Raw genomic sequence first — 22,830 nt, 5'->3', positions numbered from 1 at the left:
GTGTGTCCAGGTATGTGTCCATGTGTCCAGCTGTGTGTCCGTATGTCCAGCTGTGTGTCCAGGTGTGTGTCCCGGTGTGTCCGTGTGTCCCGGTGTGTCCGTGTGTCCAGCTGTGTGTCCGTGTGTCCAGCCGGGTCCGGGTTCCCGCGCGCGGCCCCGCGCGGTGCCCGCGGGGCGTGGCCTGGCGCTATAGATCCCGCCCCTCCGCGCGATGACGTCATGATGGGCGGGACGTGCGCGTTCCCGGCACTTCCGGGTTTTCCGGCCGGAGCCGCGGAGCCGGTGAGCGGGGGGGGCCTGGGGTTACCGGGGGCACCGGGGGCGGTGGGGCCTGACAGGAGCTGCGGGGTGAGCGTGGCCGGTGCGCTGCGGGGCTGCCAGGGGGTGTGCGGGATGAGGGCCGTGAGGTGCGAGGCGCTGGGGGTGTGCGGGATGAGGGCCGTGAGGTGCGGGGCTGCCAGGGGGTGTGCGGGATGAGGGCCGTGAGGTGCGGGGCGCTGGGGGTGTGCGGGATGAGGGCCGTGAGGTGCGGGGCGCTTGGGGTGTGCGGGATGAGGGCCGTGAGGTGCGGGGCTGCCAGGGGTGTGCCGGATGAGGGCCGTGAGGTGCGGGGCGCTTGGGGGGGTGCCGGATGAGGGCCGTGAGGTGCGGGGCTGCCAGGGGTGTGCCGGATGAGGGCCGTGAGGTGCGGGGCGCTTGGGGGGGTGCCGGATGAGGGCCGTGAGGTGCGGGGCGCTGCGGGTGCAGAGTGACGGGGTTTGTGGAGGGCTGCGCGGTGCCGGGTTCAGCCGCCGTGGTCGGGGTCTGGCAGGGGGCGCAGGGCTGCCTGCGAGCGCTGCTCCCCCAGCTCCCCACGGCTGCTCAGGCCCCGATCCCTCCTCAGCCCCCCTCGCAGCCCCCAGCCCGCCCGTGGCAGGCCCCGCACGCCTGGGCTGTGCTGCCCAGCCAGCAGCCTCGGCCTCTCATTCCTCCTCTCCGTGTCCCCCCCATGGGGGCACAGCGGGTCAGATGTGCTTTTCCAAGGGCCCCACTGGGGGTTGGTGTCTGGTCCTTAGTTCACCCCCACGAGAGCTGACACCCCAGATCTCTCAGCCTGTTCCTCCCACCAGCCAGAGATCCCAGCACCTGTGGGATCCTTACAGCTGTCCCTGATTTATCAGGTGGTCATTCTCAATAAATCATGTTTTCTCACATCAAATGAGCAGTTGCAAACAGGGTCTGGGTAATTCTTGTGTATAACACAGAGATTAAAAAGCCCTTTCCTCCCTTCCTTCCTTGCAGCCACCGCTGTCCCCTGCTGAGGGATGCAAGCCACCCACCCAGCCGGATGGCACCAGGAACATCCACAGGGAAACTCCAGCGCTGGCAATCCAAAGCAACACAAAAACTGGGAATAGAAACCTGGGAACATCTTGCCTCGACACGCTGGGGCTTTCACAACCTGCTTGGCCCGTGCACGGTGGCTCCAGTGCTGTGGAAAACCAAGCCCAGCTCTCCCTGCGGCTCCAGCAAATTGTAGCCTGGTGCAGGAGCAGGTATTAGGCTGAAGGAAATTCCCAGTTTGGAGTGTTTGGGAAGCACAGTGTCACCACCCAGCCTGGGAGCTCAGTGGCTGCTCTTCCTCCCGCAGTGCTCCTGGGCCCTGCAGGGCAGAAGCTGGACGGGTGCATCGGAGGTGACACTTCTCCAGCCACCACCAGGTTTGTCAGCTGTGACAAATAGGGACGAGGGTGGTGTGGTGATCCTGTTCCTCACTCCTTACCTGTGTTCCTGCTGTGAGAATCACAGCACTGCTGCATCAGGCTGGGCACAGGGAGGGAGCCAAAGTCAGACCATGAGGGTCCTGTCCTAACCCTTGCCAAGCTGTTTCCAGGGCTTTTGTCCTCCAACCAGCCAATCCCCATGCCATGCCACTGGCTTTCCTGCTCCTGGGCTGTCTCTGGGCCCAGCTTGCACTCAGCTCTGGGTGGAAAACAGGAGCTGTGTCAGAGGAGAGGACTGTCCCCACAGCAGCCCTTGGACCCTCTGTGCCATCAGAGCCCCCATGTCCCCAGGGCAGAGGGTGACTGGCACAGCACTCGTGCTTGGAAAATGACTGGCTCTGTGTCCAGGCCTTGAGTCACCCTCACGCTGCCGTCGTGGGCTGTTGTTTTCCATCCCAGAGCACAGGCAGTGACCTGCTGTTTATTTATAACTCACAGAGCGTCCCTTCTTGGGAGACTGAGGAGCCAAGCTCTGGGACAGAGGCTCTGCTCTGCTGCTATGAACCTTGATTCCAGCTGTTCCCAAAGAATCTGGCTGGTTTGCAGTTTGGGAGATCAGCAGCTCTGCCCTTGCACCGGGACTCTTCTCCTGGGTAGGTCAGACTGTGCCTGGGGTTGTTCCTCACCTCTTTGCCTTTCCCTGCTTCACCCAGGGAGCCCCTGGGGTGGTGACTGCTGGGAAACCTGGTGGGTTTTCTCTGCTCTAGCTGTGCTTGTCTCTGTCTTTGCACATCCATCCCATCTCTTATCTTCCAAGATCACAAAGAACAGCTGTGGCTTTCCAGGATCTGCCTGGAAGTGCTCCAGAGCCCTCTAGGTCTTTCTAGACCCAGTGTCCTGTTCCAGTTTCCCTGTGTTTCACCTAAGATTTTATTTGGTGAAATCCTCCTCAAAGCTGCTTCCTTGCACTCGTTATTCAGGAAAATTCTGTCCCACAGAAGTGGTGCCATGTGGATTTGTGGTGCTGGAATAAACTGGTTGGACTGGTCGCGGTGGGAGTGGAAAAGTCCCGTGGTGAAGGTGGTGGGTTGTCCTCCTCAGCTCTCTCCTCCTGCAGCCTCTCATCTCCTTCTGAGAGAAGTGATGCTGGCAAAGGAGAGTGTTTTGGGGGAATAACTCTCACTTTGTAAAACTTAGGTGAAGTCTTTGAAAAACCTCTGCTGTCACCCTTTTCCCTGTGACCAGCTCAGGACTCCAGGGTGGTCCTGGAACTGGAACACCTGTGCTGCCTCCCTGGGCATGAGAAATGCCACCCTGTGCCCCTCCTCGAGTCTCCCACCCTCAGGTCTCACCCTCAGAGCTCCCTCATGTCTCTCACTCTTGAGTTGTCTCCCACACCTGGGTCTCCTCTCACTTTTGGATTTGGATTTCCCATCCTTGAGTCTCCCACCTTCATTGTCCTCAGGGTGTAGCAGGAGGTGGTGGGGAAAGGGGCAGAGGCTGCCCAGCCCTGAGGAGCCTTGAGGAGCTGGAGCCTCCCAGGTGGGAGCAGAGATGGGGGTGGCTCCCTGCAGTCCTTGGAGCCCCTCACTTCCCCAGCCCCCCAGCAGCCCCTGAGCCAGTGGTGAACTTTCCTGTCCTCCCCCATTTCTATGTTGCAACACAGGGAGAGGAAATCTTATGACAAGCCACAGCAAAACCAGTTTCATTTTCTCTGAAATCATCTGTGAACTCTGAAAACATTGAGGATCTGTCCTGGATTTGGCCCCAAGGAGTTTTTGCCCTACTGCTCTCAGCAGGGCCAGCTGCTGTGGTACCTGCACAGAATGCTCTGGGTCTGGGATATTCTAGATCTGGAATGTCTGGATTTGGGCTGCTCCAGGCTTGAGCTACTCTGGGTTTGGGCCACTGCAGATTTGGGCCACTCTGGGTTTGAGCTGCTCCTGATTTGGACAGTGCTGCCTTCAGGACTGGCTGTGGCCATGGAGGAGCTGCTCAGCAAACCATGACTCTGCCCAGGCCTGGCAGGAGAGGGGCAGGTTGATGCTGTCAGCTCTGCCCAGAGAAAGCTCTGGGGATTTTGTGTTGGCTTGAAAATAAAATCTGACACATCAGTGCTATTGCAAGCCTGTTGTCTGCCAGAGGCAGATCCAGCCCTGTGGCAAACAGCTGGGCTCTCCCTCTCCATTTGGATGGCAAGTGATTCCAGCTTAATGGAACAGTTTGATAGGACAAGGTGGAAGGCTTTCACACTGACAGAGGAGAGGGTTAGATGGGATATCAGGAAGAAATCCTTCCCTGAGAGGGTGGGCAGGCCCTGGCACAGGGTGCCCAGAGCAGCTGGGGCTGCCCCTGGATCCCTGGCAGTGTCCAAGGCCAGGCTGGACAGGACTTGGAGCACCCTGGGCCAGTGGAAGGTGTCCTGCCATGGCACTGGGTGGGACTTGCTGCTCCTTAGGGTCCCTTCCAGCCCAAACCATTCTAGAATTCTATAAATAAATTCCTTCTCCAGCCTCTCCTGTCCTTAGGAGTCACAAGGGCTGGAGCAGCCCTCAGACCCCTCTTCATGCCAGGCCCAGCTGTGCCTGGTGGGGGATCCAGCTGTGTTTGCAGTGGGATCCAGCTGTGTTTGCAGTGGGATCCAGCTGTGTTTGCAGTGGGATCCAGCTGTGCCTGGAGAGGGATCCAGCTGTTTGCAGAGGAATCCAGCTGTTTGCAGAGGGATCCAGCTGTGTTTGCAGGAGATCCAGCTGTGACTGGTGAGGGATCCAGCTGTGTTTGCAGAGGGATCCAGCTGTGCCTGGAGAGGGATCCAGCTGTGTTTGCAGAGGGATCCAGCTGTGCCATGGGTGTCCTGCTGACACCATGTGTTCTGCTCAGAGGCTCCAGGCACAGCTGGGTTTCACAGACAACCCCAAGGGAAGAGTAGGGCAGGAAGCCAAGAGTCAGAAGTCAAAGGTCCCTTGTTGTCCCTGCAGTGGCAGCTGACCTGGCCAGGCTGCCCAGACTGTTCAGGTCTTTGCAGGGTTTTCCATATCAGGAGGACACTGTTTTTTTTCTCTGTCTCCCTCCAAAGCAGCAGAGCAGCCCTGGCACCCCCCAGCATGGGGAGATGCTGAGGTTCATCTGCCTTGTGGAGAACCCAAAGCCTTCCAGTACCCTAGAGGGGCTTTTAAAAAATGTGGAGAGGGACTTTACATGGGCAGACAGTGACAGAACAAGGGAGAATGGATTTAAACTAGAAATGGAGACTGGATATTGGCAAGAAATTCTTCCTGTGAGGGTGGGCAGGCCCCGGCACAGGGTGCCCAGAGCAGCTGGGGCAGCCCCTGGATCCCTGGCAGTGCCCAAGGCCGGGTTGGACAGGGCTTGGAGCAGCCTGGCATAGTGGAAGGTGTCCCTGCCCATGGCAGGGGGTGAAACTGGGTGGGCTTTGAGGTCCTTTCCAACCCAAACCATTCCAAGATTCTTTCCCATCTCCCCAGACGGCTCTGTGCTGATAGGGTCTGTCGCAGCTGAAGCAGTGTCACTCCTCTGGCATGTGACAGAGCTGAACTGCTGTCACCTCTCCCCAGGCTCTGCTGAGGGTGACACCCCTTGTCCAGGCCACCTAATGCCACCCTCACTTGGATTTTGGGTGCCTTTTCCAGGCTTAGGCATTCCAGGGGACACAGGGACAAGGGGAGCAGTCCCTGGTGTACCTGTGGCACTGCTGGCCACACCTGCCTGAGGCCCTCACTGGGGTTCATTCCTCCCTCCTGTCTCCTGGTCATGCTCTGTTTTGCCTGAAACTCTCCTGGTGCCTGGGAAGTGTCCCCAGGCATTGTCCCTGGAATCACAGCACCTTTCCATGTCAGTCACTCCCAGCTCAGATCCCACAGTGTCCTGGCCATGAGCACCTGCAGAATGCCTCAGGGCAGGATCCATCCCTTGTGGGTGGCACCAGGAGCCCTTCCTCTGGCAGGTGAGTGGGGTGAGACCCCTGGGTGCTCAGCCATGCCCTCCTTGTCCCACAGGTGACATGTGAAGGCAGCGTGGGGAGCAGCAGCAGCAGAGATGCATTCCAGCCACCCCGAGGACCCCAAGGAAGCCATCCAGGTGAGCCAGAGCCCTCAGTGCTCCCCAGACAGCTCCCAGTGCAGCTCCAGGCACTGCTGGGGACAGGTAGGATTTGTGGGTGCTGCCAGCTGGGATTAGGATGCTTTATACTGGGATTGGAAACAGATCCTTGATGATTTGTCTGGGTTGGGGGATTAAAGGAAATAAGGGCTTAAATCACACCTTGGCCTTTGCAAGACCTCATGTGGGGCAGGGAAGGTGCTCAGCTCTGGTACCTGGATGAAGGAATGTTGTCCCCCCCAGTTTGGGGTCTCTTCACCCAACTTTGGGAGTCTAAACACATTCAACAAGCAAAATCCAACATCAACGGTTAAACCCAAGTGTTTTACTCCTCCCATGGATGAATCCATGCGTGACTGATAAAATCATCTGCACTCTTTATTCTTCTCAGCCCTCAGTGCTCCTTCCATGGAGCAGCAGACCTGGGGGGCAGCTGAAAAAGCTGGAAAACAGCACCCCAAATAAGGGACACATTCCCCTGGCTGATGTCCTTGAGCTACACCTGCTGGGAATCTTATTTAGATGCTGAAAAAAATATCCCAGGCTGGAAATTTAATATGGGTTTGTGCAAGCCAACCCAGGCTGGAGTTAAAATGTGCAGAGCCCTGCTCAGGGAGCATTCAGCCTTTGCTGGAAATGCTGTGTGGTGCTGAAACATGGATTGTTTGGTTGGAATTTGAGGAGGGATTTGTGGTGTTTTCCAAGTGCCTGCTGGGAAACACAACCTTGATTTAAAATAAAGATAAAATAACGATTGGTTGACATATCCAGGCTCAGTTGCTTTAGGAAAAATATTTTCCACTGGCATGAAATTGCTAAATTCACCAAACTGGCTGCTTTTGACTGGTGGAAGAGGAAGTAAAGCTGCTGGAAGGCAAAATTCCCACATCCCAGAACCCACTGAATGTCTCTGAGGGCAGCAGCTGAACCCCAATGTTCTCCGAACCCTGATGTTTTGGGGCCCGTCCCCTGGGTGTTTACCCAGCACAGCCAGTGAGGTCGATGGCTTTGATTTCTGCTGGCAGCCCTGTGTCACATGTCACATGCTGCTTGGGCTGGCCTGCATGAGCTCAGGGGATCCATTCCCTCCTCTGAGTTTCTCCTTTCTCACCCACACTGAATCCTCGTGTTTCCCCCGAGAGACTGCCTGGAAAGAACCAATTCCTTTTTCCCCGTCCCCTTAAGCCCGTTCCTGTCTGCAGAGGAAGCACCACACACTCTAAAGGCAGCCCCAGTTCTGAAACACCAGCCAAAATTGCATAAATTATTATTTTTATAACAAAATAAGCCAGATGACAGGAGTGTGAGTCCCCAGCTTGACCGGTTCAGCTGCTGCAAAGAGTGAGGACGAGGCAGGAGTCGTGTGGTGCTTCACTGTGGATAAGCCTTACTGTTTTTTGAGCTCTTATACATTAAATCCTTCCTAATAGTTTTACTTTTATAATCCAAACCTGCTCCTCCTGTCTTGCAGCTGGTCAAGAAGCAGCTGGTAAATGCCATCAAGGCTCTGCAGAAGCAGTACGTGAGCTCGGACACCGTGGTCACCAGCGATGACAGCAACGCCAACACGCTCTGCAGTGCCCTGGAAGCTGTGTTTGTGCATGGCCTGAAGGCAAAGCACATCAAGGCAGAGAGTGGGGGGAAAGGGAGGAAATCAGGGGGTCGAGGCCCCCTTCCCCAGCCAGTTTTTTGGGGCCTGCTGAAGAGCATCACACATCGGTGAGCAGGGATTCACGGGCTCAGTTTTATCCCTTCTTTTGGTGCTGTCACATTCAGGGAATGAGGATGATGGCTCGATGGTCAGATATGTCTCTCCCCATCTGTGTGCTCAGTCCCCTCAGCTGCAGGGAAGCATGCTCTCACAGGGCTTTGGGGGGCTGCCCAGGACCCTGGGAGATGGAAGTAGCAGTGAAACCCCTGCAGTGCCAAGAGGGGCTCAGCCCCAACATCCCTGCTCAGTGTGTGCTGGGGATGAGCTGATGTCCCCAAAAAGTTGAGGATTGAAACTGAAGGCACATCCCTTTCTTATTTATTCCTGGGTGCCAGGCTGGATTTCTGGGCCCAGTGGCCACACTGGTGTCCAGCAGTGGCTGCTCATGCACAACACAGGGATCTGGGCTCTCTCCTGGCCTGGATCTGCTGGAAATGGTTGGCCCCGTTCCCTCATGTCCCAGCCAGCCTTTAAGGAGGTCTCTCCTGAGTGATCACTGTTTACTGGGTTTTTCTAGCCACTCCCTAAGTCAAGTTCACACACAGTAAATAACAGCCCACACACAAATTGTTCTGAAAGACTCATCCAGTTCCATCACCAACTCCTGAATTATGAAAGAGTGGATGAAAATAACTCTTTCACATGCTAGGGGGGATATTTTTGTGCCCTTTGAAGGTTTTTTCTTCTGTCTTGAGAGACAGATTAGGAAAGAAGTCTTACAAAACCTTTGTTCTGGTTTTTGAGGTGTATGAGTGAGCTGGGAGCAGGGAGGATCAGGCAGCGTAGTGTCGCTGTTGGATTTTAGGGAAGAGCAGCTGAATTCAGGAGTTTGGGACTACTTGAGCTCAGCCCCAGTCAGGTTGTTTTTTTTTGGGGCTGCCACAACACTTTTCACTGTGTTTTGACTGTTTTTAAATTTGAAGTGAGAATTTAGACACATGGTTGTCACCAAGGAAGGATCCAGCCAGTATAAACCCCATAAATACACAAGGACAGCAGGAATTCTCTGCATCATTCAGTACAAGCAATGTGTGGGAGATGCCTCCAGTCAGAGAGCATGGTCAGCCAGAGGCACTGCAGGGCTGCCTGGGGTCCTTACCAGCATATTTAGTTTGGACCATTCAGGAGCCATCTCCCTCCATGGAAAACCACACTTTCCATGAAGGAGAGAGATTTCCCACAGCCTGTTTTATCCCAACTCCTGAACTCCTGTAGCAGAGCAGGTTGGGCAGTGTCTGATGAAGGCTCTGGCCCTCCAGCACCCCACTATGGACCAAAACAGAACCACTCACTCCTGCTCTGTTCCTTTTCCTCTTTTGCCAGGAATATTGTCTCGGAGCTGGAGCAGCTGATGTTTATCAACACGGACGTGGGGCGCTGCCGGGCCTGGCTGCGGCTGGCGCTGAACGACGGCCTCATGGAGTGTTACCTGAAGCTGCTGCTGCGGGACCGTGCCCGCCTGCACGACTACTACCAAGCCCCAGCCCTGCTCCTGGATGCTGAGGAGTGCGAGTTCCTCCTCTGCTACTTGCAGGGTTTATCCTCCTTAACCTTTGAGCTCTCCTACAAGTCAGCAGTTCTGAACGAGTGGACCATCACCCCGCTGTCCCTGTCGGGTTTGTGTCCCATGTCCGAGCTGCTGGAGCCCCTCACATCCTCTGAACCCCGCAGGAAAGCATCGCTGGGCTCCATCTCCCAGTCCTCAGGGTCGGATGAGATCGAGATCCAAGCCCCTGTGCTGCCCATCAGCAAAGCCAGCAGCAAGATCAAGCTCACATCATCCTCGCTGAGCCTGAACACCACGAGCTCATCACAGCTCTCATCCAGCCTGGGCTCCGACAGCCTCCCCCCGGCGCCGTGCGCCCGCAGCCCCGAGCGCGCCGAGGAGCCGCTGTCCTGCGACTCCGACCTGGGCACGGCCACCGCCGAGGACCTGGACAGGTCCCTGCAGGAGTGAGTCTCTCCCCACATCTCCTCTCCAAAGGGGTTTTGACCCTCTCTGGGCTCTCCTGTAGGCAGGAAGTCTTTCTCCCTGTTTGTCGTTGACAAGCCCTTTTTCCCTTCTGGAAGGAGCTTTTGTTCTTTGCACGATCAGCACGGCTTGTTGAGACTCTGCTGCCAGTGCAGATGAGCTCATAGCCACTGAAGTGTGTGTGTGTCCTCTTTAGCAGGGCAGAAATGTCAGAAAAATGCTGCTCCCTGGTTTCAGGAATGTCACATCTTCCTGGAGTACACTGGGGGATGCTCCAGGGCTTTCCACAGGGGGAAAGAAATTAATTTGGTCACAGGGAAGGGTTGTAATTTGCAGCTTTGGCAAATCACTCAGAGAGGGAGGTTGTTGATTTGTCATCCTTGTGATTTATCCCTGCCAAGCATCCAGCACAAAGATTTCCAGGATTATATAATCTCTGAGTAATCTGTAAATATTTTGCCTGTCACCTTTAGAGTGTGACTCTGAGGGAGGCGAGCCTTGGGGTGATGCCTCTTCCCAGTCTCCAGGAAGAGTTGGAGCTGCAGACTCTGCTTCCCCATCTATAACATCATCATTCCCTACTTCCAGATTTTGCATCTTCCAATGGTCCTGGAAGAGCCTGCCTTGATTGGATTAAACTCGTGATGGAGACGCTCCTTTGAGTTTTAATCTTGGGCTGATTTAATTCTGGGGCTGGCAGCAGAGTGGGACCACGGGAACAGCCAATCCTCTGGCCAGGCTCCACTGTTAATTGCTCATTAATGAAAACAATTGGAATTTGGCATATGGTCCAAGGCTGGAATCGTATCCAGGAGCTGTACATGGGGCTGGGGCTGTGGGGAGCACCCAGTGCTGTCCCTCCATCCACCAAATTAAACCAAATTGATGGATGTAATTGGGAAATGCTCCCTTCACAGGCTCCATGCCATGGGGCTGGTGCTGCTCTATGGGGCACAAATCTCACATTTTTCTGTTGGCATCACTGGGATTTTCCAGCCACACCGTGCTGCCATCCCACAGAGGCCAGCAGTGACGCTGAACCCTTTTTACATGATTACAACTTGCAATAATGGGGTGGGGGTTTATAGCTTTTGTTTTTGAGCTGCTTTCAAACCAATCACTTTTCCATTTCCAGGGTGCTGTCCGAGTTCAGCAAGGCCAGGCCCAGCCCCGACGCCCCGGAGGGACGGCTGCTCCCCAGCGTGCTGGGCTGCTCCCCCCAGCCACCCCCAGGCCCCCCAGCACCGTCCAACAGAGCACAGCAGGAGCCTCCCCCCAGCAGGGTCACCTCTGCTGGGACAGCAGCCCCTGAGCACGGGGACAGAGATGGCAGCAGCACCTCCAGAGCTCCGGCCCCTCGGGAGGGTCTGGGCAGAGCCAGCAGCAGTGGCAGCGAGGGGAGCCAGGCTGTGCGCAGCCCCACGGCCCAGCAGCTGCTCTCTCCCCTGCCTGGGTGTCCGGTAAGTGCTGCAGCTCCCTCCCTTCCCACCTCCTTGGGTTTGTATCCTGTGGTAAAGGGAAAAAAACTGGGGACAGCACCAATAGGTACTGCTTTTCTAGGATCAGGAAATCCCAGAATGGTTTGGGTTGGAAGGGACTTAAAGTTCATCCAGTTCCACCCCTGCCATGGGCAGGGACACCTTCTGCTAGACCAGGGTGCTTCAAGCCCCGTCCAGCCTGGCCTTGGACACTTCAAAGTCCACTTCCAACCCACTTGGATTTCTCCAAACTCCCATCTTTCATGCTGCTCCCACTTGGTTATCAGTGATGATTCCCACCCCATGGAGCTGTGGCCATGCAGCTGCCTCAGGAGAAACTGGATCAAAGTCTGTGTTCCCTAATGAAAGAGGCACCAAAGCTTTTGAAGCCCTGCCTGGCCTGTCAGTCATCCCTCTCCAGGAGCAGCTGCTGCAGGAAGTTTTGGTTTTGTTAGGGATATCTGGAGAGGGGTGAGCTCTTGCACAAATCTGGCTGTGGGCTGTGTGCAAGCGATAAAACAGCCCCAGAGTTGAGGTTCTCATGGGGACTTTTCTTCATTTCTGGGCCACGTAAGAGGAGGGAGGAGGGTTGACTGGACAGGAAACAAACTAGTTTCCCAGTGGGAAAAGCCTGCTGCAGCGCATCTGTTCCCAGAGTGGGATGGCATTCCCGGGTGTTGGTCCTGAGCAGCGGCGGATTTCCCCTGCTGCCACCGGGAGCTGATCTACATCCACTGGCCCCTTTGAACAGCCCTGTCCTAATTCCTCACTGACTGTTCCGTCCTGGTTCCCATTGTTTCCATGCTGGTTCCCATCCTTTCCGTGCTGCTGAGGGTAGGATGTACCTCACACCCCGAAGACCATTTCTCCTTTTGCTCTCTGCTCCTCTCGGTTCCCTCCCGCTTATCCCGTTTCCGCTGCTTCCTCGTGGCCCAGAGCCAGTTTGACCTAATCTATGTATAACATACTGTGTCAACAGGAAATTCCCCCTGCTCTCCATGACTCATGGAGCAACCTGCATTCCTGCCCCAGGAGTAATCCAGGAGCTGCCACCCGTGATCCTCCCCAAAGGGTGGTGACAGCTCTTCTGCTGTCACTTTGGTTGTTATTCAAAATAAAAGGCTCTTGGGAGGCTGCAGAGGGGAGTTGAAAGGGCATTCCTGTTGGGATGCAGCCCAGGAAGGATCTAGGAGTGCTGCTCCCTTGTGCCAAGGCACTGAGCTGGGTTGTTTTTTCCTCCTGGTGTTTGCTCAGGGGCCTTGTCCCAGAACCTTGCTCCTTTCAGGAGGAATTTCTTCACTGAAAGGGTGGTCAGCCATTGGAAGGGGCTGCCCAGGGAAGTGATGCAGTCCCCATCCCTGGAGGTGTCCAAGGAATGCCTGAACATGGCACCCAGTGCCCTGGTCTGGCTGCCACAGTGATGATTTGGCACAGGTGGGACTCAAGGAGCTTTTCTCCCTTAATAATTCTGAGATTCTTGTAGCCAGAAAAGCTCCTGGAGAAGCTACAGCCTTATTTTTTTCAACTCATGGACCTCATCCTCTCCTGGCACATGCAGACAGAGGCTTCTTCTGCTTTCCCTGCTTTATTTTTCCCCTGCACAGCCCAGGCCCCTGTAGCATCCTCTTGTGAGCAGTAGGTCTCAGTTTCACCCTGGACACCTCTGCCTCTCCCCATCTCTGTTCTTCCTGGTGCTGCTGTTCCAGCTCATGCCCTTCCATGTCAGGGGTGGAATTTCACCCCCATCAGTAAAACCCCATGGACCTGTGGTCACTGCAGGGAATGTGCTCTCCTTCCACAGTGATTTTAGGGAGAGAGAACTGATTAATTTTGGACTTCATAATCCCACCAGAATACAGTCTCAGTATTTTCCAGCTGTTGGGACAGTTCCATGAATCATTCTTTGACTGGAGGGAGCAGGGGAATTACCCACCTGGGAATGTCTAGCAGAAAATCAGGCAGTCATGGAATGGTTTGGGGAGGAAGGGACTTTAAAACTCATTCCCAACCTCCTGCCATGAGCAGGGACACCTTCTGTTAAATTCACACATCAGTGCCTGGATTTGGGCTGCACAGGAGCATCCTCCAAGGAGGGGTTGGTGTGGATGTGTGTGTTTGAGGGGCACAGGGTGTTGCATGAGCTTAAAAATTCATAATATTTCCATTTTTAACAGAAGAGCTGGATCTCAGAAGATGATTTCTACAGACCTCCCCCGGGAGAGAGCAGCAGGAGCACAGCTGACACCAACGGCTTCGGGCCAGAGGGGGACAGCGAGGGGCCAGCCCCAGGGCTCATCAGTGCTCTGGACTTGGAGAGGCTCTCAGTGCCATCCTCGGACGCTGGGAAGCCCAAAATGTCCCCAGAGAGGGAGCAGAAGGGCTTCAGCGTGGTGCACCGCAGGCAGATGGGTACGTGCCACCTCCTGCTGCCCTCGGGGGCTGCTCCAGGTGGGGATGGGCTGGCTGGGGAGGTCGGAGCTGATGGCAGCGCTGGGAGCTGCAGGAGGCAGTGGAGCAGCTTCCCAAGGCATTGCTGAGCCCAGGGAAGCTCTGATGGGTGGGGGAAAGTCTGTCCATCCTGTGGGACACTTTTCCTTTATCCAACTTGTTCCCAGCCTCAAAACCCAAATGCAGAGGACAGAAACCCAAGTGTGGGTGGACAGTGATGGAGACCAAGGTCCCGTCCGCTCCTGCCCCAGCCCACCATGTACAGCACTGGCTCTCACCCCTGCCACACCTCTGGGTGCTTGCTTTGAGGCCCTCTTGGCTTTCCTCTCCCCACTATCTTCCCCTCTGTCACTCAAACTGAGCCCTCTCTTGCCCCAGGTATTTCCAACCCTTTCCGCGGGCTGCTGAAGCTGGGCAGCCTGGAGCGCCGCGGCGCCATGGGCATTTGGAAGGAGTTCTCCTGCGAGCTGTCCCCGCTGGAGCTGCGCCTCTTCCAGGACCACGAGGAGAGGATCTGCGTGGAGACCTTCTCCCTGCTGCGCTGTGAGTCCCTGGCTCTGAGCCAGGATGGCCGTTTTGAGCTGGTGTTCCTGGGCAAAAAGCTCTTCCTCAGAGCCCCCTCCCAGGACGAGGCCGAGGACTGGCTGGACAGGATCCGCGAGGCGCTGCGCAAGTGCCGGCCGCAGCTGGAGGAGGAGGACTGGGAGACTCTGGAGTGTTCTGAGGATGGAGGTGAAGCCCAGCCTGTCCAGGGAGATTCCAGTGCTCTCCAGCACAGTGATGTGCCTGGGAGCAGCTTGGACTGGAGTGCAGCTCCAGAAGCAGAGCTGGATGCCATCAAAGAGACTGTTCTGTACATGGACGTGGACAAAACCTGGGTCCCGTTCATTTTTTCCCTGTCTCTAGAAACTCTGAAGTGCTTTAAAATCAGAAACAGTGACAAAATTTTAAGCAACAGTTATGGCATAGAGACCATCCAGGACATCCTTCCAGACACCAGCCTGGGGGGACCCTCCTTCTTCAAGGTGATCACCTCCAAGGCTGTGCTGAAGCTGCAGGCTGAGAGCGCGGAGGAGGCAGCCTCGTGGCGGGAGCTGGTCCGAGAGGTGCTCATGTCCTACCTGGAGGGTGCTGAGGAGGCACTGACTCTGGGGGGCAGCTTGGATGGGCACTCCCAGGTGGTCCTGAAGAACATAGTGAAGGAAAATGGCTTCTTGCTGCAGTACCTGGTGGCCATCCCCATGGAGAAGGGCCTGGACGCGCAGAGCTTCATCTGTGCAGGTACAATTCATGGAATGGTTTGGGTTGGAAGCACCCTAAAGCCCCCCCCCAATCCCACCCCCTGCCATGGACAGGGACCTTCCACTGTCTCAGGGTGCTCCAAGTTCTGTCCAAGCTGGTCTTGGGCATCCCCAGGGATAGGGCAGCTGCAGCTTCTGTGTTTTCCCAGTGACCCAGCAGCACAAGATCTCCTTGGTGGGGCTTCATGTCCCTGTCAGGGGCACCTTTGGTGTCCTGGGTGCACAGGGTGAGCCCCCCCCACCATGCTGAGCCCCCCATCCCACCCCAGCCCAGTCCAACTGGGATGTTACTGGGCTCCCATTTAAGATGCTTTTGGCATAGAGAGTGGGAAACTGGGGTTGAAGCAACCTTAGGTAGATCAGGAAGCTCAGGACTTTCTTCCTGGGCATTTTGAGGCCCCAGCCTGTGGGGAAGGTGCAATCTGGAGCAGTTTTTCCAGTAAGGCAGCACGGGAGCAGGGATTGCCATGGGTGTGACGGGCTGATTTTGCAAAACAATCATTTACCCTTCACCTGACGCCTCTCAGCACACAGGGAGATTCTGGTGGCACCTTCACTGACCTCCACAGGAGCTGTAATTTGCTCTTTACCTTGCTAAGTTAATTAAATTTCAGATTTCTCTCCTGCTTCAATTATATTTCTTATACCCTCCAGGAGGTTGGGATTTTTCTTTTAATCTGTCTCCTTTTTATTATATAATTTTTTTTTCTGGTCTATTTGGTCTCTGCCTTCCCTTCCAAGCTCTTTCCTGTATCTTCCACCTCCCCACAGCTGGAAGCCACAAGCCAAAAAGACAAAATCCCAGTTTTTCTGTGTAGGTTTACTTTAGGGATCTGCCTGCCCTGCTTTCACCCCCCTCCCAGCCTGACACCTGATGTGTTCCCTTCCATCTCAGAGTAATCAGCAATAAAGTCTAGTTTTTCTTATTAATTCAGAAAGCAACACGTGATCTCCATGAATATTTTGGAGGGATGAGCTCCAGCTATTCCACAGTGCAATGAATGGGGGTAGGAGAGCCAAGATGGGTTCCACAGTGCTATAGTAAAGGTTTTTTTGGGTTAATCCATCCTGATCTCATCCCTTGCAGATGAGGTTTAGGTACCCTGTGACATCAGGAGAAAAGAAAAAGGCTTAGTGAAGGCAAAATAGTGCAAAGCTACTGGTGGAGGTGATGGTACAGCAAGTGGGATTTAGGTTCTTCCCTAAACCACTGGGATGTTGCCAGAATTCACTTTTCCTAAAAAAAACCCCAAACAATTGAAACACCTGATGGATAAAAGTGGGTTCACAGATAGTTCAGCCTCCTTTTTAGAGAGAAAAAGTTGAACCCTCATAGGCTTAAATCCATGAGGAGGGGGCTGGAGGCCTCGCACTGAACATCCTACAGGTGCTTTAGTTGCTCTCTGCCCTTTCCCAAAACTTCATTGCTCAGTTCCACGCTGCCCAAGGTTCCCCCCCATGTGGCAGTGGTGGCAGGGCTGTGGGCAGCAGTCCCCTGTCACCCCCTGCTCCCGCAGGCTGCTCCCGCCAGATCGGCTTCTCCTTCGCCAGGCCCAAGCTCTGCGCCTTCTCGGGGCTCTACTACTGCGACAGCTGCCACAGGGACGAGGAGAGCATCATCCCCTCGCGCCTCATCCACAACTGGGACCTCACCAAACGGGGGGTGAGTGCAGCATCTGCTTCCCAAGGGTCCATCTGGGCATTCCCTGCGCTGGCAGTGCCCAGCCCAAACCTCCCTCTGAGCTCTGGGGCTGCTCCGTGCTCCGTGTCCAGCTGTGCCCTCTCTCTGTGCCCCAGGTGTGCAAGCAGGCCCTGAAGTTTCTGACCCAGATCCGAAACCAGCCTCTGATCGACCTGAGGCTGGTCAATGAGAGCCTCTACGAGCACGTGGAGAGGATGGGGCGGATCCTGCGCAGCCGGGAGCAGCTGAAGCTCCTGGGGGATTATCTCATCATGTGCCGCAGCGGCGCCCTGAAGGAGCTCAGCAAACGGTGAGCTCCCTCCTGGGGTGGTATTCCCGTCTCCTGGCACCCCAGTGGGCTCCTGGTCCCCCTCCTCACTCACCATGGCAGCAGGGAGCTGTGCTGCCAAGGCTCAGGCTGGTTTTACCTCCATGTCATCTGCTCTAAGGAGTTATCCATCTGTTGGCTGGGTCAGCACAATGAGCTGGGACTCAGGAAACACCTTCCTGGCTGAGGAGCTTCTGGCTGGACAGGAAACACCTGGCAAAATAGATGAGATATTTATTTTATTTTTTCCCCCCCTTTGAAATGCTTTCACATGATTTCCAGTGGCAGGATTTGGGACGTGAAAATGGGCTCTGCAGTGATTCACTTCAAAAGGCTGCTTCATCCAGCTTGCTCCTTGCTCCAAAGCTCTTGGAGGTGTGGTGGAGATCATCTACCCCCTTCCTCTCTGTGCTTCTTTGCAGGCTTGATCACAGGCATTACCTCCTGGAGTGTCCCCACAAATACAGCGTGGCTGATCTGAGACAGGTGAGAGCTGTGTATGGTCATGGAATCACAGAATGCTTTGGGTTGGAAGGGACCTTAAAGACCACCCAGACCCACCCCCTGCCATCCAGTTCCACCTCCCGCTAGACCAGACTGCTCCTAGCCCCCTGGCCCAGATGTTGGGGTTTTCCAGCTGAAAACACCCCAGTGTCTGTGGGAATGCCACGTGCTGCTCCTTCAGCAGGAGGCTCCCAGCAGTTGGGTTTTCCAGTGATCCCCAAGCCAGGAGCCCCATCCTGGCAGGCTGTGGGTGCTGCTCTCAGCACTCCGGGGTCCCACTGCATTCCAGGCTTGTGGGCTGGGGGTTGTTTTGGAGGACAGCCCTGCCTTCAGGTGGAGCCCAAAGCAAACACTGACCCCTGTGTCCCCCAGATCGCTGAGGGCAGCTTCGAGAGCTTCCTGCAGTCGCTGCTGCAGTTTGCATCCCACCACGTGTACAGCTGTGACCTGTGTACCCAGAGAGGCTTCATCTGCCAGATCTGCAACAGCAGTGACATCATCTTCCCCTTCGAGTTCGACACTACCACCAGGTGAGTGAGCTGCTCAGCACCCTGCCCGTCCTGCTGCAGCCAGGGCACCCAAGGGCACAGCCTGCCTCAGGCCAGGAGCCCCTGCCAGCCCCTGAGTTCTGGTCACACACCCCACTTGCAAGGCACGGGGGGAACTGGAAATGGCTCTGAGGTGGTTCTGCATCCTCGTGATGCCTGAAACCTTGTGGTTCCCATGTGGTGCCCATGTCTTCGTGGCAGCACATGTGCCCATATCCTTGTGGGATTTGCATCCTCATGGTGCCCATGTCCTCATGAGAGCCTGTCTTCACGTCCCACACTCTTGTGGGAGCCACATCCTCATGGTGCCCATGTCCTCATAAGAGCCCTGTGTTCATGTCCCACACTCTTGTGGGAGCCACATCTCCTTGGTGCCCATGTCCTCGTGGAAACCTTCTCTTGATCTACATTCTTGTGAGAGCCACATCCTCCTAGTGCCCATGTCCCCATGGAAGCCCTGTCTTCATGTCCCACATTCTTGTGAGAGCCACATTCTCGTGGTGCCCGTGTCCCCATGAGAGCTGTCTTCATGTCCCACATTCTTGTGAGAGCCACATCTCCTTGGTGTCCATGTCCTCATGAAAGCCCTGTCTTCATGTGTCACATTCTTGTGGGAGCCACGTCCTCGTGGTGTCCACATCTTTGTGGGACTCATCCTCACATGCCCACATCTTCATGCCCATGTCCTCATGGAACCCATCAGCTCCAGGGTGCTCCAAACAAAATCTGGGCTGTCTGGGGCAGGAGCAGGCTGTCCTCACAGAGCCAAGATGTCACCAAGAGAGGTGACTTTGCAGATTGAAGATGCAGCCATCAGCACCTGCTGTCAGCCTGCAAAGGCCTTGCTGGGTGCCAGGGCAGCCAAGATGGTTTGGGTTGGAGGGACCTTGAAGCCCATCCAGTGCCACCCCCTGCCATGGACAGGGACACCTTCCAAGTCCTGTCCAAGCTGGCCTTGGACACTTCCAGGGGTGGGGCAGCCACAGCAGAGGTAGATGGGGAGCAGCACTGTGGGATGTGCTGGGACAGGCTGAGGATGTTCCCAGCAGGAGAGGGGTGATACTGGCTCTCACTGGGGTTAGTTTTCCCCTGCCCACAGAGCTCCCATTCCCCACAGGCAGAGGGACCTGTCCTGCAGAGGGGTCAGCTGTGGGTCAGGGTGCAGCAGCTGGACAGGAGTTGGAGTCAGGATGGGGATGGTGCTAGAGGGGAATTCTTATCCCCACCACCATCAGGGTTTGCTGAAGAAGTCAAACCCTTCCAGGCCAGGAGGCTGCTCCACTGGAGCTGGAGAGATCCACATCTCCATGGTTATGCCGTAGAATCATGGAATCATTCAGGCTGGAAAAGCCCTGCAAGATCATCGAGTACAGTTCACCCAGCACTGCCAAGGCCACCACTGACCCATGTCCTCAGGTGTCACATCAGGGCTTTGAAATGCCTGCAGGGCTGGTGACTCCACTGTTTGCCTGGGCAGCCTCTGCAGTGAAGAAATTTTCCATAATATCCAACCTAAACCTCCTCTGAGGCAGCTTGAGGCCAATTTCCTCTTGTGCTGTCTTGGCCTATTTGGCATTGAGCACAATCCTGGCAGAGAGATTTCACAGGCTGCGTGGTCTCACTTTGCCTGGCACTCCCTAAAAGTGAGCAGCAACACCCAGAACCTGCAGAAAACCACCACGGATGCCGGGATCCGTGGGTGCTCCGTGTGTTCAGGGCTGCGAGTATTTATTTCCGTGGAGGAGGAGCAGCGCTGCTCGCTCCCCTCCCCGCCACAGGGACAGCACTGAGCTCATTATCGAGGACAACAACATCCCCAGGGGACCGATTTTCCCTGGAAAAAGAGCAGCCGTGCTCTGGGAAGCGCTGGCACGCAGGGCTGAGCTGGCTCAAGGCCACCCGGAGCTTTCGTGTCCTGCGGAGCCGAGCTCTGAAGTTTGTTGACGTCTTTCTTTCTCACCCTGACGGAGGAGGCTGTGCAGCAGGAAAGCGGCTGAGCCGACATCCTCGGGAGCTGAACGCGGCTTCCTGCCCCTGTGCCCGCCCCTGCCCGCCGGGTCACACCGGCCCTGCTGCAGGATGTGCCTGCAGCGCCTCAAACAATGACCCTGCCAGCGCAGGAGCCTCTCCTGCTCCGGCAGCTCGGGGGGAGCTGGAGGCAGGAGATGCTGGTTCTAGCTCAGAACCACTCTGGGTAAAACCTGGCTTCCCAAATCCCCCGTGCCTGGGGAGCAGCTCCCACCACTGCTGATCCAGAGAGGCCACATGGAATTTTGTTCCACCTGGGGAATGGGTATTTTCCATCCCAAATCCTGCCTGCCCGTGCACCAGCCTTTTCCTCCTTAGGGTTTGTAGCTCCTCTCCAGAGCAGGATTTCACCCCAGCTGAGATGCTGTGGTCCCTTTCCTGGCACTGCTGGGTGTTTCTCTGCCTCTCTCCCACACATCTTTTGGGGAGTTAAGGTGTTTCGTGCTGCTCACACATGGATTGTACACCAGGTATTTGCACAGTGAAGGTAAATCCGGCTGCCCCGCTGGCATGTGGCTGAGCCACATTTTACTGTCACTGATGAGCTGGGGATCACACCCCAAAAATTGACCTCAGCTCTCATAGCAGGGACGTTTCTGCTGGTGACTGAGCAGTGAAACCCCTGCCTGAGCTGGGGTCCTTTGCAGGGTGTCACATTCCTGCTGCTGCTGAGCCAGATCAGGGAGCTCTGACACCTCCACAGAGCCACCTGCTCAAGGACAGCTCCCTCCTGGCTGTCTGCCCCCTCCCTGCAGCTCTGCTGTCCCTACATGCTGGTCCTGCTCTCAGGGTGGGCTCTCCCACCCCAGCCATGGCAAGCAGAGGGTCCCCAACAACAATGCTGTCACAAGGGTTGGTGATGAGGGATCAGTGTCAGGGGTGGTGTCACAAGATTGGTGTCAGGGGATCAGTGAAACGAGGGTGAATGTCTGGGGTTTATCACAGGGTTTGTTGTGCAGGGGGTGTTGTCACACCCTCAAACTGTGCTCGGTGCTGGGAGAGCAGGGCACAAACCTCAGCTCAAACCTCACTCCCGTCTCTCTGACACATTGGCAGCACCCACCACGCTCCTTCCGGCCCAGCTCGCAGCTGCTGGGGTGGATGAGGAGCTGTGGGGGGGATGAGGAGCTGTGGGGGGGATGAGGAGCTGGTGGGGAGGATGGGGAGCTCTGGGGAGGATGGGGAGCTGCTGGGTGGATGAGGGGCTCTGGGGAGGATGAGGGGCTCTGGGGAGGATGGGGAGCTGCTGGGTGGATGAGGAGCTGCTGGGTGGATCAAGAGCTGCTGGGAAGGATGGGGAGCTGCTGGCGTGGATGAGGAGCTGCTGGGGAGGATGAGGGGTTGCTGGAGCTGATGAGCTGCTGTGGGGTGGATGAAGAGCTGCTGTGGGGTGGATGAAGAGCTGCTGTGGGGTGGATGAAGAGTTGCTGGATGGATGAGGAGCTGCTGGATGGATGAGGAGCTGCTGGGGTGGATGAGGAGCTGCTGGGGTGGATGTTACACTTGAGCAGCTGCTGCTCCTGCACTCGAGGCTCCTCCTGAGCTGTGGCTGGGGCTCTGCTCAGTGAGTGCTCAAAACACACCAGGACAGGGAAGTGTTCCCTGGTTCAGTGGGGGAAGTTTGCTCTTTGTTCTGCCGTTCCCAACACAGCGGGTTTCGTTTTTTCCTTCTTTTCCCAGGTGCAGTGAATGCAAAACCGTCTTCCACCGGGACTGCCACGCCCGGGCCCCGGCGTGCCCGCGCTGCGAGCGGCGGCAGCGCTACCAGCGGCAGCTGGAGGCCAGCACAGAGCCCGGCCCGGAGCCCGGCGCTTACCTCGACACTGCCCTGGGAGCAGGGACGGCGGCAGGGACAGAGCAGAGCCCCCCTGCCTGAGACCCCATCCTGCGCCTGGCCCTGCCCTGGGGACAGGGACAGTGTGGGGTGGGTGCTCCTGCCCTGCGGAGGGACCTTCTGCCCACCCAGGGCTAAAGAAGGGCTGGAAAAATCCATCCCCCTTCAGACTAACCGGGTGCTGTCCTGTCACCCTCCTGGTGCCAATGTCCCCTCCCAGTGGAACCCAGCGGCTCTTCAGGGTGTCAGCCCAGAATTCCAGTCAAGGGTGTGGAGAACTGACATTGATCAAAGCTCTAGTTTTTTAGGATACTGAAAACTGGTATTTTTTTACATGGGGGTTTTGCACAACTGGGCTGCTCTGGGTGGTGGACCCACGCAGGGAGGGGACAAAGTGACACTTGTGCCTTTAGGGACCTGCCTGCCCCAGGGGGACCGTGGGTGCCCTGAGCACCTCCTGCTCAGACAGCCCAGCCAGGGCCGTGGCCTCTGGGGAGAGCTGGGGAGAGCCGGGCCGCTCCTCCTGGCCTGCTGCTGCTCATCCTCGGGAGAAATTTTATTTTCCTTTAACCCCTCTCCACAAAAAGATAATTAAAGTCTATTTAACAACAAGTGAAACCATTTCTGAGTTTGCTTCTCCGCAGTGGGACCTCATCACAGTTTGAACCTGACACGGTGTCCATGGGAAGAGGATTGGGAATGGGGATGCTGCCAATCCTCCATCCTCCCTTCCCAACCCCCATCCTTCTTGCCCATCCTCCAGGGTTTCACTTGGACAAGTGGTTGGGGGTCCCTTCCCCATTTTCCTTTCCAGCTGCTCCCCACTAGTGTCAGCTTCTCCCATTGTTGGTTTCCCCACCACTCCTGTGCTTGGAGGACTTGGGATGTGCCCACCTACAGCAGAACTCTCTGGGGTGCACGGGGACAAAATCCAGGGCAGGGCAGCTCCCACGGGGCCCCCCTAATGGGGTCCCAATCCCACTGCCCAGGGAGGCCGTGCCGGATCCGGCAGCAGCGGGGCTGGGCCCTTCCTGCGGCAGGAACCTCCCGAGGAGCCGTTTCCTCGGGTCCCCTCCGCCACCGTCCCGTCCCGCCCGCCGAGGGGACAGGGCGCGCCCAGCACCCCGAGCAGCAGCGGGGGCCGGGCACGCACCCGCCGCGCAGCCCGGCCCCGT

The 22,830-nt window shown here is 56.4% G+C and overlaps 1 protein-coding gene across 1 annotated transcript; it reads left to right on the top strand.

The window, feature by feature from the left end:
- The first annotated feature begins 260 nt into the window (after positions 1 to 260).
- PLEKHM1 (pleckstrin homology and RUN domain containing M1) lies at positions 261 to 22,273 on the top strand. The gene is made up of 14 exons (XM_059489433.1): positions 261 to 282; positions 1,282 to 1,700; positions 2,202 to 2,356; positions 5,720 to 5,801; positions 7,294 to 7,541; positions 8,857 to 9,486; positions 10,641 to 10,965; positions 13,158 to 13,392; positions 13,810 to 14,712; positions 16,250 to 16,395; positions 16,530 to 16,723; positions 17,164 to 17,227; positions 17,618 to 17,775; positions 21,502 to 22,273. Exons 4-14 carry the CDS (start codon positions 5,760 to 5,762, stop codon positions 21,695 to 21,697), a joined length of 3,141 nt encoding a protein of 1,046 aa, XP_059345416.1. The 5' UTR covers positions 261 to 282; positions 1,282 to 1,700; positions 2,202 to 2,356; positions 5,720 to 5,759; the 3' UTR covers positions 21,698 to 22,273.
- The last annotated feature ends 557 nt before the right edge of the window (positions 22,274 to 22,830 follow it).

This window comes from Ammospiza nelsoni, chromosome 26 (genome assembly GCF_027579445.1).
Source record: "Ammospiza nelsoni isolate bAmmNel1 chromosome 26, bAmmNel1.pri, whole genome shotgun sequence".
Taxonomy (NCBI): domain Eukaryota; kingdom Metazoa; phylum Chordata; class Aves; order Passeriformes; family Passerellidae; genus Ammospiza; species Ammospiza nelsoni.
Note: the sequence above shows the minus strand (reverse complement) of the source record. Positions and strands in the feature narration are given on the sequence as shown.